This window comes from Saimiri boliviensis, chromosome 10 (assembly GCF_048565385.1).
Source record: "Saimiri boliviensis isolate mSaiBol1 chromosome 10, mSaiBol1.pri, whole genome shotgun sequence".
NCBI lineage: Eukaryota > Metazoa > Chordata > Mammalia > Primates > Cebidae > Saimiri > Saimiri boliviensis.
In genome coordinates this window covers 122,259,015-122,278,940 of record NC_133458.1, presented here as the reverse complement: position 1 = coordinate 122,278,940, position 19,926 = coordinate 122,259,015, and the positions used below count along the sequence as shown (strand labels likewise).

At 36.8% G+C, this 19,926-nt stretch overlaps 1 protein-coding gene across 12 annotated transcripts in view; it reads left to right on the top strand.

The window, feature by feature from the left end:
• The window catches only part of BBS9 (Bardet-Biedl syndrome 9), a 492,396-nt gene that overhangs the window by 32,889 nt on the left and 439,581 nt on the right, over positions 1 to 19,926 (top strand). For 10 of the 12 annotated variants that reach the window (XR_012512240.1, XM_074379845.1, XM_074379844.1 and 7 more), the window contains 3 exons: positions 3,201 to 3,351; positions 6,535 to 6,599; positions 16,092 to 16,205. Coding sequence is in view for 11 of the 12 variants with exons in the window: in XM_074379845.1 (XP_074235946.1) it covers positions 3,201 to 3,351; positions 6,535 to 6,599; positions 16,092 to 16,205 (330 nt within the window). In the remaining variant the exon portion in view is untranslated. Of the gene's footprint in view, positions 1 to 3,200; positions 3,356 to 6,534; positions 6,600 to 16,091; positions 16,206 to 19,926 lie in introns of those variants that run through there. The other 2 variants (XM_074379852.1, XM_074379851.1) reach the window with 2 other exon arrangements.

Genomic DNA, 19,926 nt, shown 5'->3' with positions numbered 1-19,926 from the left:
GAGGCTTTCATTGATGGAGCAGGGACCCAGAGAGGACAGTCAGAGATGAGATCAGGTGTGCAGATGGAAGGATTAATCTTGAACAGGTGTGGGAACCTTTTTCCATAATGACAGAGGAAAGAAGGTAAGAATGTATTCAGATATAGAGAAATTTGCAGGCCAGGTTGGGAAGTTGAAACAGTAATGTCAGTTGACCTCTACTTTTTTTTTTTTTTTAGGTGATGAGAAAGTGAGAGGAGGGTTATAGCATCCTGAAATTTCTTTAGAAGAAGCCAAGTTAAAACACAGGATTCCTTGTTAATCTTGATAGTACAATTGAAATTGAACACCCCATGCATTTAAAGTGGTACTTACTTTCCTAATTTTCTCAACTCAAGATTCAGACTCTTGAGAGAGATAGAGTGAGGGAAAGAGAGAGGATCTGAATAATCCAATTTAGATTACATGCCAACCTGTGGACTGGAGGGAAAGTTTATTACTAGAATTGGAGTAGAAAGCAAGTAAGACTGACTAATGGCTTTTCATTTAATGCCTGCATGTTCATTAATTCCTGGGGAATCCCATATTTATTAATCGTAGCTTGAAATCTATGAGAGTCAGACTTATCTGAGATCTGGTTACTATAAAAGTCCTGAAAATATTTTAATAATTATACATTTTGCTTCAGTGGGTTAGCTTGTTACCATGTAGACATGGCCATCCTGACCTCTTATCCCTGAAGATAGGGCTACATTGAGTTACCCATGAATCTTGGTTATTTAGTGAGTAAAAGTGGGGATTTAGGGCATGACAAGATACATGGAAAGCTCAGTGGGGAATGTTTTAGGAAGGTTTAAAGGTTTAAGTCTTCTGTACCCCTTCTGGACTCCATGACAACAGTACAATTTTATTCTTTCTGATCAATGCCTGGAGAGAAACCTGGAGAGATTTGTCAGGTCATTTGTTACTATAATTTAAAACATAATTTAGCACTATCTGAGTAGTAAGTGGTGAGAAATGTTACTGCAGAGTACCAAAGACTCTGAGTTTTGTTCTTTACGCTTAGATGATAATTTTGAGATTAAACCTATTATGCTTTTAAATTATCCAGTGCCTTTCAATAAAGCTATCTTACATGTGGTTTGGTGTTCCTCCTTGTTCAGTTGGCCTATGGCAGCTGCTGTCCGGTCAACTAGAGTTTCACCTGCAATGGGCACAGGGTCCCAGATAACTAGAGATGATAACTTGATTAACTGTTCTGTTACAGTGTACAGTGCTACTTAACCCCACCTAGAATATGAATGGGAGTGTTCTGTGAAAGGACATATATGCAAAGTGGCCCCTGAGAACTAAAGGAGCCCAGAACCAAAGGCTGAGGCAGTCAAATCCAGTTTGTCAGTATATGGTTATTTACTAGGTAAACTTATGGGCAGAAATGTAGTCTTGGGCAGTTGCAAGACAGGTAGATCTCCACACCACAACCCCCAGACCCAGGGCTTGTATCTTGGGGAAAATAGTATATGTGCTCTGGAAGGAATGTGTAGGTGGCTATGAATGTCAAAGCCTATGATATATGTAGAACATCAAGTGCTGTTTCAGAGGAAAGGCAAAACTTACAAGGAATAGGTGTTTCTACATAGAGAGTAATACGTCAACTAGAAATCTTGGAGGAGTTCTTGAACTTGAAGTTAGTCAGGAGTCACATGGCAGATTAGCATTTAAAATAAAGTCACTCTTGTCCGCACAAGGAATCTTACTGTTTTGTACCCCATATCATGTCAAGAACCAATTCCCATACTTTGGAGTCCAAGGCAGGTGGATTGCTTGAGTCCAGGAGTTTGAGACCAGCCTGGACAATGTGGCGTAACCACATCCCTACAAAAAATACAAAAATTAGCTGGGCATGGTGGCACATGCCTGTATTCCGAGCTACTCAGGAGGTTGAGGTGGGAGGATCAATTAAGCCTGGGAGGTTGAGGATGCAATGAGCCGTGATTGCATCACTGCACTCAAGCCTGGGCAACAGAGTGAGACCTTGTCTCAAAGAAAAAAAAAGAACCAATTCTAAATATGCTTGCATGTTTTCATGCCTGCAATTTATTTTCTGATGCTCATTTTTATATCAGTTATCTTTTTTTGACCACAAGTGACAGGAAACTGTGATAAATTTAAGTACAGAAGGTACTGGAATGAATGTAAGATAGCTTTCCCAAATGGAGGCAGAGTTGAACTGAACAACCCTTTAGTGGGGACAGGAATGGGCATGGCTCCAGAGACCTTGTAAGCCCCCAGGAGGCTGTCATTAGCTCCTCTAGCACCAGAGTCCTATGATCTATATGTCTCCATTCAGTATGGAATTTCCCAGGATTGAACCTCTCTCATAGGGTTATTATGAGGATTTTTTTTTTTTCAGTGACAAAGTCTTGTTCTATCACCCAGGCTAGAGTACAGTGGCAATATTACAGCTCACTGCAGCCTTGAACTCCTTTGCTCAAACGATCCTTACACCTCAGCCTCTCAAGTAGCTGGGGATACAGGGGCATGCCACTGCACCCAGCTTCGCATGGCATTCCCTCCATGTCTCTGTTTTCTCATCTTAAAGAACACTAATAGAGTTCGATCACACACCTAATTAACTGTGACCTCATTTTAACTTGATTACATCTGTAAAGACTCTTGTTTCCAAATCAGGTCACATTCAGAGGTACCTGGGATTATGACTCTAACATACCCTTTTTGCGGGGGATACAATTTAACTTACAACACCCATTCTGTCATTTCCCCCCTTATACTTAAGGTGAAACATTGATAATCAAGGCACTCTATCTAGTGATGACTCAGAATCCTTTTTAATTCAGAGTTTTCGATAGTTAAAACCAGTTATAGAGTTGGCCTCTATGATGGAATCAGTTTATGACATTGTACTAGTCCTTTGATTGAGTTAAATTATGACTTTGATACCAAATAAAGGCTTAGGAAAAAATGCAATGTGTTAGTACATTTGACTGTAGTGATGTAAAACTATTTATGAGAAGCTGTGTGTTATTAAGACAAATACACTTTAATTACATCTTCTTTGGAAGAGTGGCCTTTGTATATAAGGCAAGACTGAATTCTTTTAATTTTTAGATTTCTCCTTTAGACATTAGAAAGCTTATTTCCTAAGAGATTTGCTAATGTTTGTTTCTTCTTATATCTTTTTTAAAAAAATTTCTCTACAGATAAAATAATTGTAGGTAGCTTTATGGGATACCTAAGGATCTTTAGCCCCCATCCTACAAAAACAGGAGATGGAGCTCAAGCTGAAGATTTGCTGCTAGAAGTGGATCTACGAGATCCAGTACTTCAAGTGGAAGTAGGAAAGTTTGTTTCGTAAGTAAGCCCACTAATTCTGGTATTTTACTTGGAGTATGTCAATCCTTTACTGTGTCACTTTTGTGAATTCTCCAAAAAAACTACCCATGAATTAACTGTATTTTCTCGGTATTGTCACCTGGGTGTTTCTCAGGTATGGGATGCTTTTTATGTGGATACAATACATTTAAGATAGAATGATTTAGGGCCTTTTCTTAGTAATAGACTTAAGATGTCTGACATTAGCAGAAGCTTAAAGACAAAGAGATAAGCTTTTAAAAATAACCAAATAAAGAAATAAATAAGAAGTATCTACTTATTTGAAGTTATATAAGTGTCTGTTTATAATTAGATGAAGTAGCAGATGACCATTACTTTTTGGCGCATAGCTTTGAGGTTTTATAATGAGTACTTATTTAGGGTAGAGAGGCCCTATCGTTTCTTTAAGGAAGTCAGTTCAGCCCACAAAGTAAGTCTTCCTCTTACAAGAGCTTTGTTCCAAAGTTCTTTATTCTTAAATTTAATGTATTTTAGAAAACTGTTTATGAGTTTGAACTTTGGGTAATATGTCTGCTTTTTATTTACTGATGATATTGCTGATCTTTTTTTTTTTTTTTTTTTTTTGAGATAGAGTCTCACTCTGTCACCCAGGCTGGAGTGCAGTGGCACTATTTCAGCTCACTGCAGCCTCTACCTCCGGGGTTCCAAGTGATTCTTCTGCCTCTGCCTCCTGTGTAGCTGGGATTACAGGTGCGCTCCACCACACCCGGCTAATTTTTGTAATTTTAGTAGAGACAGAGTTTCACCATGTTGATTAGGCTGGTCTCAAACTCCTGACCTCATGGTCCTCCTGCTTTGGCCTCCCAAAGTGCTGGGATTACAGGCGTGAACCACTGCACCCTGCTGATCCTCTTATTTTCACATAAAAACTTGCTTAAAATTAAGCTTGTGTTTCTTAATCATTTAAAAGTGTGATGAAAACTTATCAAGTAGCCAGAGTTGGTTTGCCTCCTCTTTTTGAGTTCCCTTTGCCTTTTTAAATCTGGGCAGTACCCTAAGCTCTGGATTTTGGCATACTGTATTTGTTTATTATGATTTATTGCCCCAGGGACCATTTAGTCGGGGCCCTAACTCCTGCTTGAAAACCAAACAACCACTCATGAGCATTAACCCTCTTCCAGTGATATGTTTCAATTTGTTGGGAAGCTGTAGCTTGGAGGCTTTAGGCTGGGACATGAGATGACACTTGCATGCTTTGTGACAGGCTGGATTGGGGAGATTTTGTGACTGATGTGGTTGGTAAATATCTACTCCCTCTAAAAGCAGATGATGATTAGGTGCCCATCATGTACCTAGGACATATTAGATGTGAGGGATTTACAAAGTAAGGAGACAAAAGCATTCTTCCCTCTAAAAAGCGTTTTTACCTTACCATTTAAGAGGTGAAACAACTAGTAATCATTCTGTATAGTAGTTTTTAAGTATAGCCCTCATCTATGTGATCACACTGGAAGGGGAGGAAGTTAACTTAATAACTAGATACTATACTAGGCCTTTATAAATATTGTCTCAATAATCTTATAAGGCAGATATTATCTGAATTTAGAGACAGGAAACTAGAGCTCAGAGTGTAAGGTCACACAGCCAAGGTTCAGACCCAGGTCTCTCTGAATATACTTTACTGTCTTTCTATGACATTATGCTGTTTTCCTGAGTATGGTAGAAAAGTTGTTTTGAATGTCCAGGGTACATATACAAAATTTCCAAAGGCAGTATTGATCATATGATATATATATTTGCATTTTCTAGTAGAAGAGCAAATGACGAGTATATATTAATTGTAACAATGTTTTGCAGATGTTATCTAATACAATTCTTATTTGTAAATAAGATACTAAGACTCTGAAACTTTAAATAATTATACATATAGTAAGGTGTAGGGTCAGAACCCCCATCCAGGTCTGTAGACTTCAATTATAGTCCTCGCAATTTAGAACAGAGTCTGTATCAGAGGTTGTACACTGGAGGCCTACTTGTACATGTGAGCCTGCTCAGTATTTTATTTTATTTTTTGAGACCAAGTTTCATTCTTGTCACCCCGACTGGAGTACAATGGCGTGATCTCAGCTCACTACTACCTCTGCATCCCTGGCTCAAGTGATTCTCCTGCCTCAACCTCCCAAGTATTTGGGACTGTAGGCACCTGCCACCATGCCTGGCTAATTTTTCTATTTTTAGTAGAGACAGGGTTTTACCATATTGGCCAGGCTGGTCTCGAATTTCTGACCTCAGGAGATCCACCCCCTCAGCCTCCCAAAGTGCTGGGGTTTCAGGCATGAGCCACTACACCTGGCCGCCTGCTCCGTATTTTAAATTTAAAAGTGCTGTCAAACATTTAAGAACTAAGAGAATTCACATAAAACCCCTGCTTTTTGGCTTTTCTTGAAAAATGTGGGGCTCTGGCCACAAGCACAGAACCACGTAGTAGCCACCTCCTTTAGTCTGGTCTGTCTCCAGTTAATCACAGCCGTTTGCACCCTTTATTCATTAATAACCCCTGGCTTGACCCTTGAAAACTGAATTTAGGATGTCTAGACTGTGCTATGCTACTGTTTCTAGAAACCACTTGAGATAGGCTGGGAATTGTAGTGGTGATATTGGTAGTTTATTTGTATTTGAGATTTAGTCCAAACAGAAATATTTTCAATATTTTATAAAATTCCAGAGATAGAAGTGAAATATGCTACTTCTAATAATGATTGGTGTATTGTGATGCTTTAACCTTTACAAGATGCTTTCACATTATTTTATTTCATTTCATTGAACCTCTTATTTTTCATGAGAAATAGGCTCAGGGAGATTTACATGACTTGTCCAGAGTCACCGGTGAATGAATCAGAAAGCCAGGACTAGAAGTTAGATTTATTTATTGGAAGAAATAGTGCTTATGGAGGGACCTCAGATGTGACTTTTTCTTGGAAGCCCTGTTGGCTTCAATCTGAAGGCAGAGTACTTGTGCCCCTGGGGTTGTCAGATTGACTATTGTTATATTTATTTTTCAGTTTAGAATGTTATCTAATGAATTGTTTTGTTTACTCACAGCGGCTGTGGTTATGAGATCTTTTTGAAATTATTTTACAACTTTTTGGTTACTTCTAAAACTAATATTGGAAAACTTTAAAAACTTTCTCTGTTTTTCAGAGGTACTGAAATGCTGCATTTGGCTGTGTTGCATTCTAGAAAACTTTGTGTCTACTCTGTCTCAGGTAAGAAACATTTTTTTCCAATGTAGAATTTATATTACGAATTGGGCTTAATGTTATCTAAGAATAGATATTCCCTAGTGCTGACTTGGTAGAGAACACAAAACATTTACTTGAATGTTTTCTTTTCTTGGTTAGCATTTTCCCATTTTTCATTTATTCTTTCAGGCTATTACATGTTCTTGGTCTACTATTTTTGTGTATATATATCTTTCTAGCAGAGGATTCCTTTTAATCACCTGCCTCTCCAGAATTGTTTCCAGGATTGCCTGTGACTAACAGAGGCCAATTCTGGGTACTTAGGACACATAAGTCTTAAGAAATGTTGTACAGTAACAGAATTGATTAGATGCTGAGTCATAGTGGTTTGAAGTAGATTTTCTTTGGTGGACCTCAAGTATTTTCTCTTTACAGTTCCAATTTCTTGGTTTTTGGTTGTCTTCACTCAGACAGAGCTCAAGGCACTTATTTTGAGGCTTCATCAGGTTTCATTCTCTGACATAGTTCTGTGGGTACAAGTATAGTATGTGGTTTGGTTTTTATTAAAAATGTAGTATGTGGTTTGGATTTTATTATATTTTATTTTGGTCTTTATTAAATTTAAGATATAACTTAAAATTTTATTTCAGTTTTTAGATAAGTTTAGTTGAAGTTGAGAGTTATTTTAATGGATGTCAGTATGGGGGCATTTTTTTGCAGGTATGATCAAACTAAGCGTCTGTGAGGCTGTTGCTTATACCAGAGATCCTCTCCTTTGGAACTGGCTGTAAATGTTAGCTTCTAGGATTTAGATTTCTTAGGCTTACTCTCTTGATTTGGGCTTTTTTTGTATTTTGCTTTCAATTTGAGTAATGATGCATATTTACTTACTGAGTTGGATATTCTTTGGCAGTCTTATTTCAGGATGTAGATCTTTTAGATTTCCAACGCAGGCTTGGTAACCTGGAGGAGAATATGGTAGACATCCAGTAAATACTTGTTGAATTAATGAGTGAACAAATTTCTGGGTAGTGCTGAGACAATTGACAGTGCCTTTCTTTATTACTCTTCACCATGTACTGTTTTCATCCCCTTCTCTGTTAACTACTATCATTTTATTTCCTACTCTGTTTATGTCAGAGGCCTGATAAAGTGCTCTCTCATTGATTTCATGGGAAAGGACATGGTTTCATGTTGTTCCCCTAGTGACAGAGCACTTAGTATGCTAGGGTAAATGGAGAAAGTATTATCATATGATGTAGGCTACTTTATTGCATGGACCTAGTTGTTCCTCTGTTTTTGACTGTAAGCCTGTTATTTTACTATGTGGGTTACACAAGCCATGCAGGAGAATTTGCTGACAGTTACAGTTACCCAGAATACTTCTTCGGAAATTAGTTCCTTCTGAAAGCTCTGTGGGGGCTCTAAAGCGGGGCAGAGAATAGGGTATCTTAGAAACTAGAAATTTCATTAGACACTAGGCCTTCAAGTCCTGCTTGAACTATGGGCCAGAAAGACAGAACCCTTTGGAGTTCCACTGGGGCTTAGAGCATAGACAAGGGATAAAATGTGTACTTATCAAAAAAATATACTGAAAGAAACTGGCATATTAGGTGACAATTTGTTTATGGCACATTGGTATCCTCCTTCAAAATAAAAGTTATTTGCTATAGGAATGGTGATTTTATTGCTCTTTTATTCTTGTGTTCACTTAAAAGCTTTGTATTCAATGGTGACTAGAAGTTGTCCAGACTACATTCTCTTATGCCCCACCTCTTTTCCCTTCTGTCTCTCATTTCTTCAGACTCTAATGATATTTGTGGGCTGACAATTTGTATATTTTTCCTGGCTTGGCTTAAATTGAAAAGCATTGGGAAGTTAATGTTTTTGTTCTCTTGAATATGTTTCTTGAAGTTCCAGACTGAACTTTTACCTAGCTTTTATTGTAACAGGGGAAGCACAAACACTTTCTAATTTAAATGAAACCACTAGTGTCAGCAGATGAATGTGTGAGCTGAACTTGACATCCTTTTCTTCAACTGCTCCCTTCTCAAATATCTTTTGTTTTTGTAAAAGATTTGAGGCAAACTAGAGGAGACCTTCTAAGGTCAGTCTCCTGGACATACCTAACAACCTTAACAGTGAGAGGCAACTTTGCTAATTTCTTTGCGGTGGCTTATATGTCATCAAATGTATGCTTAATATAGAGAAAAAACAGAGTCTTGCTGACCTGATGTTGGCCTATCTTATCATACTCTGGTAAAGAGAAAGCATCACATGGCATCTCAGATTTCTTTCTGATAGGCTTCAGTTTCTGAATAAATGGTTACAGATGTGTGAGGGTAAGCCATACTGATTATGTTGTTTTAAATATTCTTTTCCAAAAAAATGTGCACTTCTCGAGAAGCATTTACTAAGCATCTGACATATTTATAGAATTGTAATGGTTTCCACGAGGAGGGCAAAAGAGATGTGGTTCTTTACTTTCAACAGGCTTACGTAATCTAACTTGGTTATTTAACACAGTGCACCTTTACGTAATCTGTAATGACTTTGAGTTTATTTAATATCCTTAGATTGCTCACCAGTTACCTAAAATTGCACTGAAAACTTGTCAAAGTGACCTTCGATTTTCCAGAGAATGTTTTGGTTTAAATCAGATCTTGTTTAAGTAAGCCTGGCCAATTGCATAAATGTTTGAATATTAATGTATTTTCTAACTGATGAAACTTTATAATAATTTTATGTAGACTATAATCATATATGCCATATTCAGTCCATATATCCCAGGGTAAACCCTATGTAAATAATTTTAATACTATGTCACTGATAATTTTTTAGGGAAAAATGATCAGAAATATTAGATTCCCAAATACTTCTTTCATTCCAAGGTAGTTATCTAAGGAAAATTATCTTTTTCTCCATAGTTGCATTATTAAGTTTTAAAGTGCAGTTACCTGAAGTTTAAGATTTATCAGTGCATTTGGAGTTCTTATACAAAGCCTAGTGTCATTTCATGCCAAGTTTGTTTAAATATTGGCTGCTGACGCCTCTGTTCATTGACCTGAGTTTCTAATGTTCCTGCTTGCATTTCAGCTAGCAGGCATGTATAAGTGCTTTTCTTATTTAAAGGGATTGATCTGGTTGTAGATGTTGTTAAAAGAAAAACCTTAGTCAAATGAAATTTAACACAGTTTAATTGAGCAAAGAATAATTTGTGAATTGGGCAGCCTCTTGAGCCAGAGTAGGCTCAGAGATACTTCAGCACAGCCATGTGGTAGAAGATTTATAGACAGAAAAAGGATAGTGACAGACAGAAAAAAGAAAGTGATGTATAGAAAATGGAATGAGGTACAGAAACAGCCAGATTAGTTACAGCTTGATGTTTACCTTATTTGAACATGGTTTGAATACTTGGCCTCTTTTGATTGGCCAAAACTCAGTGATTGGCACAGGGTTAGTTACAGTCTGTTTATACCTCCATTTAGGTTATAGTTTACTACGTACAGTGAAACTTTTAGGCTAAACTTGAACTATGTAAGTAGGCAGCTTTAGTTTAAACTTGGTACAGCAATTCTCCCCTTTTGGTCACCCTCTTAATTTTGAGAGATTGACCAAAATTAGTCATTGATGTCACTGTCACCATTGTAAATGTACTTATTTCATCTTAAAATCCACTGGGAAATAGCAGAACAGTGGGTTTTGTAAGGTAGGAACAAAGAATTCAGGTTATTTTTTTGTAAAGGTTAGAGTAGAGGGTACCTCCTTATGCTGGAATGTCATGTTTATAGGAGAAAAACAAAACCTTGTCTGTTCTAGGAGCTATGTGTTTCCTTAAGATCTTAGTTTGGTTATGTCACATTTAGCATGAGTGACTCTATTTTGGTTTGGTCTTGTCTTTTGGGACCTAGTGCATGAGCTCAGTCCAAAACAATGGCCTTCCATAATTTTATTTAAAAATTTCCCCTTTTAGTCAGGTTCTCACTTATGTGAGAGTGTGACCAAAAGTTAGGGCCTTAGTCCCACTCCCCGTTACCATCAAGTTTGGATTTCTAGTCTCAGCATGTCATTCATAGGTTACAGTGCCCTCATGGTCACACATCTTTGTAAGCTCTTGTCCTTCTAATTGAAGAGAAATTATGTGGTATTCTAGAGATGGCTGCATGCAAACATTTAAAAATTTTTGACACTAGAGAGACTACTATAATATCAGGAGGATAATACCAAGAGTTTGGAGCATGCTCCTTAGCCAGGGTCCCCATGAAACAAACGAACTAAAATTAAATAGATCAAAGAATGAACCAGATAGAGTCTATTTGCTTTAACTAAGCAGTCTCTTCATTAGTCCCCTACAACTGAGTATCTATAATATCCAATGTGATGCATTTCTCCATGGCCAACAAGAAGTGCCAGCAAGTGCACATATACTGCTGTTTAACCAGTAAGTAATCTAGAGTAGTTCTATTATTTAGCAAAACTTTCATAATTTATTTTTTATTTTTTAAAGTTTTTTTTTTATTCATAAGATAATTTAAAGTCTGTTGTGTGACTGTAGCCTTTACAGTGGAATCTGCTATAAAGCCTACCGTGAGGGATAAATTTCTAATCATTACCTCATTTACTTCAAACCACGCAAAAAGAGACCTAACAAATGATGCCTATTTAGAAGAATGAAGACTTCCTTAAAGTGTTATCTTTTCTCTATGATGTAGGTTAAGAGGAGTGGGCCACTGTCCTGTTTCTGACTGATTATGAGACAACAAATGTGTCATTAAAGTTTCTCACCTGAATTGGGCCTTCATCTTTTATTTATTGAGGCATAAGATTGTTCATGCATAAGGCTGGCTGTAAAATCCTTCACAAATAAAAGTATACCCTATGAATGCATACAATACATCCTCTTTTCACTTCTATTGTTCATAGAAGCATAAGCAAGGGAAAAAAATAGATAAGAGTCTCCTAATAGCAGAGAAGTCTTGATCCGTGATCTAGGGAAAAAGGTGTCTACCTTATGGATGCATCTTCTTCTGGAGAGAAACTTCCCTCTTTAACTTTACCTTAGGGTTTCCAATGGGTGTACAGTTCCAAGAGTGGAGGGGTCCTTTTGAGTTGTGAGATTATTAACTCAAAATTTCAAGGTCCCAGAGTTTTGCTGTAATGTGGATGGCAAGGGCAGTTTTTCTCAGAAGATTTACTCTTTGGGTTCTAGATTGTGAAGGGGTTGATTGTCCTCAGTCAGTGGACTATCAAAGGCTTGCTTTCCTGGGTGAAAATATACTTTGATATATAGAGCTACTGTTACAACATCAGCCCTCTTGCATGGGAAAGCTTTAATACAACCAGCAAACATGCATTGAAAATGACAATTGAATGAAATCTTTTTATAAATGTTTAAATGGCTCATCAGCTAGTAGAAATGTACCGGAAGTTTTGGTTGTCTTTCCAGGAACATGTGTTTGACAAAGCAAACATTGGTTGTAAACTATTTTAGCAATATAGAACAGTCATCACACCAATAAATATATTTTTAATTTGGATAATTTTATTTCTTCCATGATGAGTCGTGGAATGCAGAGCTTTTAATAGCAAAAGCTTTAAGGACTCAGGAAGGACAAGGCAGCTGTTCAGGTTCTCCATGAGTCCATGCTTAATGTTGGGCTTAATGACCTCTTAAATAACAGTTGTTTCTCCAATTTAAGTATATAGCACCGATAACTGAAAGTTATATGTAATTTGACTTGGATCATGGAGTTCATTCAAATTGCATATATAAACAATTTCAGTAATGTCTGGTTTAGCATGAAAATCTGGCAAAGTATTTTCTCAGTATTCAATATTTTTGTCCCGCTTGGGTTAGCAGTTTTACAAACCAGTCAGTCTGTTTGTTAAAGTTCTGGGAATTCTTACCCCATCCAAATTATGTGATCCTAAAGTTACCAGAAACCTGTATTCAAGAGTGCTTGTCAGGGTCCTTTCTATTCTTTCATGAACCTCCTTAAAGATACCATATTCTAGGATTTTGGGTGCTTGTAAAGTTTTTAGAAACTGCATTAGGATTAAGCAATTAACTGTGGAAATAACTTTAAATGATTATAATTAAAGACATAATTGACAAGGAAATTTTGTCATTTATATGGTTTATGATAATATAATAACCATAAATATGACTGATAGCATATGCCCAGACATATTAGAATTTTAGAAATCCCATACAATTTTGGAACATACATTAATAACATATTCATTAAAATATAACTTGAAGATTAAACATCATTTCCTGTTTGACAATGCTTCCCATGTAATTTAACATTTCAGATAATCCTGTTTATCTCTCTGTTGGATGCTTCATGTGCCCTCTGTAGCATCCCAAAGTTAGAGGCTGAAAAAGACTTAATTTTGACCTGAAATTTGATTTTGGGAAGAGAATCAAATTGTCAAAAGTTTTAAAACACTTGACCAAGATAGGATTGCAGGTTACCATAAAATAATGGTCATTAATTTAGCCAAAGTGATAATTACAAGACTTTTTTTTTTTTTTAAAGAAAAAACCCCGTACTCTTTAATAGAGGAGACTCAGTCATTCAAACAATTTAAAGACCTAAGACTGTGTGATAGAACCTGTCTCTTCTTTCTACTCCTTTTTCCCCTCTTTTTTGCAGTTTACTCAAAGCATGAATGAAAATATTTTCCTGTGTCTTATTAATAAATGCTTCAACAAATTTTTATTCAAAAGAGAAATCAAATTTTACTTTTGTATTGGTGTATTATAAATACTAAAGCTAATTTTAATAAAATCTCATAAATAAATTTATCAAATCTGTCTTCTTTTAACCACACAGGATTTCCATAAACCTTTTATTTGGCATTTTTCAGTTTTCTATATTCATCTTGTTTTATTTATTTTTTTAACTCCTTCAATTTGAAACTTTTTTTTTTTTTGAGACAGTCGCTCTTTTGCCCAGAGTGGAGTGCAATGGCGCAATCTCAGCTCACTGCATCCTCTGCCTTCCAGTTTTAAGCAATTCTTCTGCCTATCTCCTGAGTAGCTGGGATTACAGGTGCGTGCCACCACGCCCAACTAATTTTTGTACTTTTTGTAGAGATGGGGTTTTACCATGTTGGCCAGGCTGGTCTCGAACTCCTGACCTCGTAATCCACCCACCTTAGTCTCCCAAAGTGCTGGGATTACAGGCATGAGCTACTGTGCCCAGCCTCAATTTGAAACCTTTAAGAAACTTCAAACCTGATAATATTTTTAATATATACTTTTGTGCTTTTATAACTTTCCTCATCAAAAGCATATCTTACTTTTGTTTATGTACTATTTATATAAAATTGTTTTATATCTAGTAGCTTTAATTACATATATTAACTATAATTTTAACTCATAGTAATCCTAATTTCTGGTGAAAATAATTGTGAACTAATTTTATATCAATATTTGTAGATAAAAACCATTTTACAAGCTTTTAGAAAGATTGTTCTTCAAATTATTGTTTTTAACAGATCTAAATATATGGTAGCCTTTCTGTATTACATAAAAATAACATCAAGGTATATAGACTTAAAATCATGTTTAATAACTAATATTTCAATATTCTAACTTACAAATGACTCACACATTTTATGATTATTACTTAACATGACTTGAAGATTTTAAATTTCTGAAAAGAATTTTGAGCACATGACACAGGTACCCTCCTTAATGTCTTCCCTCAGTCATTCTGGGTGTCAAGTAGCCTCATGGTACCCAGGAGGACTATGAAGGTCAAGACCTTTCTGAGTCCTGACATACCAGGTGTATGCAGAGGTCAGGACAGAAGACACAGCTGTGAAGACTGTGCCTGAAGAATTCAACCCCTCCCCAGCTAGGAGGCAAGCAGGGAAAACAGGGAAGAAGGGATCATATTAGGCTTGATTCTGGCTTGTAGCTGATAGTCTAGGCACTAAGAACATGCCTTTAGACACATCATGTCCACCTATGCAGACTCTTGGCTCCAGAGGCTCTAAACCAAAAATAGCTCACAATCAAGCAAATACCTTGTTATATTTAACTGATAATTTTGAAGCCATTCCTATTTTAGCAAGAATTTTAAAACTAGTTTTATTTACCAAATATTATCACAGACACATAACACACATGGATATGAAAGATTTTTATTTGCCAGCTTTTAAATAGTTTTTCTTTTCCCCATTCGGTCTATTAATGTTTCAGTTACTTGTTTCATTGCCCTAAGCAATTATTAACCAGGCAACAAATTTTGCATTTCTAAAATAACAACTCTTAGGTAAAACAAAAAAGAAATTATATTCCATAAGTACATAGCTAAGATTTTAGGACTAAATATTGTATCATCATTTGCTCACACTAAGGAAAAATGGTGCTCTCATGAAAGTTTGGTTAAGACAAGATGGCCAGAAAGGCATGTTAATCAAAGGTATGACTTATGTCAATTTAAAACAATGGTAAGAATTTCTAATATACACAGGCAGACATCCTTAAAAATGGAGATTTCCTTAATAGATGTAAATTTCTTTTACAGAAGGGTTTCAAAATAGCCAATAAAGTTCCAGAAAGGCATATTTGAGTCCAATAGGTGTTCTTAATTTAGCTACTATTTCTTAGCTAAAATTACTTAGTTCAGAGTGGAGCCCATTAAGGAATAGGGTGAAGAAAGCATTCTCTATACCAAGACTCAGCATGGTTGCATCTGGAAAAGAAGTAAGCCTATTTTGCCTGAGGGCCTACCTTTTATAAATACTTTATCTAGGATAACTTTCTTTTCACTTTTGGATCAGGATAGTAACTAAGACAAAAATTAGCACATTTAGTTTTTCTTATCAATTAGTTGCTTAAGCTTTTTGTTTGCCTTTTATAAAGTGTCTTTTAATAAAAATATTGAAAAATTTTAGAAGCATCTGCATGTCAATAGGCATCCCTGGATGAGACTATTTTGGGAGCCTTTGTTTTCAAATGTACTTTGGTGCAGTGTTGTTTATTTGAAGCATTCGACATTTGTAACTTCAGTGAAATTTCACCATTTCTGTAAGACTTTGCTTCTTCTGGGGCCTAAAACTTACGCACATAGAACGCATTCAGTTCTTCAGAAACTAAGGATCTCATTTTTACCTCAAATATTGGCTTTGGCTCTTAGACCTCCTTTGCCAAATGATTTTTCCCTACCTAAATATGCAAGAAAAATGAAACAACAGGGGTAGAACACAGAAATGTTTGCAAATTTCCAAAAGCCAAAGTTGATACCTTCTGCAATATTGCCATTTACTACCAGTTTATTTCTGACCTAGTCAGATGTAAGAAGCCCCGAACTGGATATAAGAGAGTTTGGCTTTCTATGTCATCAGTATGACATATTTATCACAATACATAATATTTTAGTGCTTTTCAGTATAATTTCCCCAAAATTGAATTACTTAGAATTAGAGTAGAGGATGAGAATAAATTAATGTTTTTTAATGTACACAAATACAAAGTAATTTTTTTTTTTTTTTCCTTAGGAACCTTGGGTAATGTGGAACATGGGAATCAATATCAGATGAAATTGATATATGAACATAATCTTCAGAGAACAGCCTGCAATATGACCTATGGATCATTTGGTGGTGTAAAAGGTGATTTGCTTTTAAACACGAGTATGCTACTTCAAGTGACAGATTTAGAATATTTGGTCATATAAAACAGAGGCTTAAGTGGTTTGACTCTCAGAAAGAGTTAAAATAGATGTTTTTGAGCTCGTTGTTTCACCTTCCCTCCGTGGCAAGCCAGGTAGGGCCCTTTGTCTTTGAATTTCCCGAGGCTGTCCAGAAGGGGGCTCTGTGACTCAGGGTTATAAAACAAGTAGCCAATCTGGTAATGGAGTCAAAGATCAATCAATCCAGAGGAAGTTTAAAAGAACTCCTCTCATTGGATGAGAACATGAATGGAGAGGGAATAATTCAGGAATGAAAACTCCAGGTGCCCCTGCCTGGACGATATCCTTTCTCTGGATCCCCTTATGCAAAAGCGTGGGAGCTGTCCTTTCACTCTGCCTAATAAGCTGCACTTTCACATACTCTTTGGGTCCACAAGTTTTATTTCAACAGTAAAACTCTCTGCACCTGCGGGACTTGTTTCCCCATTCTCCTGGGTTAGGAAAGACAAAAACCTAAGTTCGGGCGAGAGCTGTGCCACTTCCCTGGTGGTTCAGCAGTTAGGATTCCTGGTTTTCATCCAGATGGCCCGAATTCAACTCCTGGTGTGGGAACCAGGGTTCAACTCCTGATGTGAGAACCAGGGAATCCAGCTGCAGTTTTACTCCTCCAGTAATAATTGTGTCTACCCAGTCCCAGAACTTCCAGAATCACCAAGGCTTGGTGCTTGCTTGTGTACACTCTTGCTGTTAGTATGAAAGATTTCTTATTTCCAACCCAACGTCCCTCCCTGCACCATGACAGGTGGTAGAGGAGCTGGTGGTCCTTAATTGAGAATAGAAAGCGAAGTGGTGACACCTGTGTGATTGTGTAAGTCTGTGTGTGTACTATCTATGTTCTGTGTGCAACCTGCAGAGCATGTAACGGGATTTTATAATATCTTAGCTATTCCTGGACACATGTTTTATGAGTTTATTGTTTAGCTGTTGCATTATATTTTGCCTTATCAACATGAGAAAATGACTTTATTTTGGAAGTATTCATTTGTATAAACTGAGTTATTTGTATTAATACATACAGATAAAGACAAGGAATAGTTGAATTTGGGTGTACCAAGCAGCATCAGGGATATTCTTGGCGGTGATGTGCAAATAAATATTTTACATAACTGAAGTGATGTAAAGCAAAACACTTGGTTAGATTGGAGGATTGCTTCACTTGGGTAACAGGAATGTTTGGATTATTTGAACTATAAGGAAGTATCTAGAGTTAGATGAAGATAGAAATTTAGACGAGAAGAGAGTCTGTCAATGAAGTGCTTCCTCAGCTTTTAGAACTGATTTTTACTGTCTTTGAAAAAATGTCTGACCTGATTAGGAAACCTAGGCCTCTCTTGTTTAATTAGCTATTTTCAATTCGCTTTCCCCTACCAAATTTCCAAAAAGCAAATTGCTAAATTCCATACATCATAAAAAAATTATGACATGAGAAAAAAATTGCTTTGGCCAAATAAAAGTGTTTTCTGGTAGCATAACAATGATTCTTTAGATGACATCCAACTTTATATAGCAGGGGTCCCCAACTCCTGAGCTATGGATATGTAGTGTTCTGTGACCTGTTAGGAACCGGGTTGCACAGCAGGAGGTGAGTGGTGGGCCAGTGAATGAAGCTTCATCTGTATTTACAGCCACTCCCCATCACTTTCATTAGCCTGAGCTCCGCCTCCTGTCAGATCCGGAGGCATTATGTTCTCATAGGAGTGTGAACCCTGTTGTGAACTGTGCATGCAAGGGATCTAGGTTGTATGCTCCTATGAAAATCGAATGTCTCCAATCACACTGAGATGGGACCATCTAGTTGCAGGGAAACAAGCTCAAGGCTCTTACTGATCCTACATTGTGTTAGTTGTGTAACTATTTCATTATATATTACAATGTAATAATAATAGACATAAAGTGCACAATAAATGTAATGTGCTGAGTCATCCAGAGATCATCACCCTCACTCTGTGGAAAAATCATCTTTCACCAAACTGGTCCTTGATGCCAAAAAGGTTGGGGACTGCTATTACATAGATTGCAGTGTCCTTTTTTTTTTTTTTTTTTAAAGTTTATTTGATAATTTTTGTTTTGCTTTTCTTGTTGGATGCATTTAGACATAATTTCTCTCTTGAGTTACAAATATTTTTCAAGAATTATTAAATAAATTAATATCTTTATTTATTTTTAAATAGATATATTTTATTGCCCTTTAGGGTCTGGGGTAAATGTGAAGAACATGCAGGATTATTGCATAGGCACATACAAGGCAATGTGGTTTGCTGCCTCCATCCCCATCACCCGTATCTGGCATTTCTTCCCATGTTATCCCTCTCCAACTCCCTACCCCCTGCTGTCCCTTCCCTAGTCCTTCCCAACAAACCCCAGGGTGTGATGCTCCCCTCCCTGTGTCCATGTGTTCTCATTGTTCAACACCCGCCTATGAGTGAGAACATGCGGTGTTTGATTTTCTGTTCTTATGTCAGTTTGCTGAGAATGATGGTTTCCAGGTTCATCTATGTCCCTACAAAGGACACAAACTCATCGTTTTTTGTGGCTGCACAGTATTCCGTGGTGTGTATGTGCTCCATTTTCCCTGTCCAGTCTATCATCGATGGGCATTTGGGTTGGTTCCAGGTCTTTGCTATTGTAAACAGTACTGAAATGAACATACATGTGCATATGTCTTTATAGTAGAACAATTTATAATCCTTTGGATAGATACCCAGTAATGGGATTGCTGGGTCAAATGGAATTTCTATTTCTAGGTCCTTGAGGAATCACTACACTGTCTTCCACAGTGGTTGAATTAATTTATACTCCCACTAACAGTGTAAAAGTGTTCCTATTTCTTCACATCCTCTCCAGCATCTGTTGTCTCCAGATTTTTTAATGATCACCATTCTAACTGGCGTGAGATGGTAACTCAATGTGGTTTTGATTTGCATTTCTCTAATGACCAGTGATGATGAGCATTTTTTTCATATGTTTGTTGGCCTATATATGCCTTCTTTTGAAAAGTGTTCATATCCTTTGCCCACTTTTGAATGGGTTTGTTTGTTTTTTTCTTGTAAATCTGTTTTAGTTCTTTGTAGATTCTGGATATTAGCCCTTTGTTAGATGGGTAGATTGCAAAAAAATTTTCCCATTCTATTGGTTGCCGGTTCACTCTAATGATTGTTTCTTTTGCTCTGGAGAAGCAATGGAGTTTAATTAGATCCCATTTGTCTATTTTGGCTTTTGTACCCAATGCTTTTGCTGTTTTGGTCATGAAGTCCTTGCCTATGCCTATATCCTGAATGGTTTTGCCTAGGTTTTCTTTTAGGGTTTTTATGGTGTTAGGTGTTATGTTTAAGTCTTTAATCCATCTGGAGTTAATTTTAGTGTAAGGTGTTAGGAAGGGGTCCAGTTTCTGCTTTCTGCACATGGCTAGCCAGTTTTCCAACACCATTTATTAAACAGGGAATCCTTTCCCCATTGCTTGTTTTTGTCATGTTTGTCAAAGATCATATGGTTGTAGATGTGTGGCATTGACTTCCTCCTTTCCTAATTGAATACCCTTTATTTCTTTTTCTTGTCTGATTGCTCTGGCTAGAACTTCCAATACTATATTGAATAGGAGTGGTGAGAGGGCATCTTTGTCTAGTGCCAGATTTCAAAGGGAA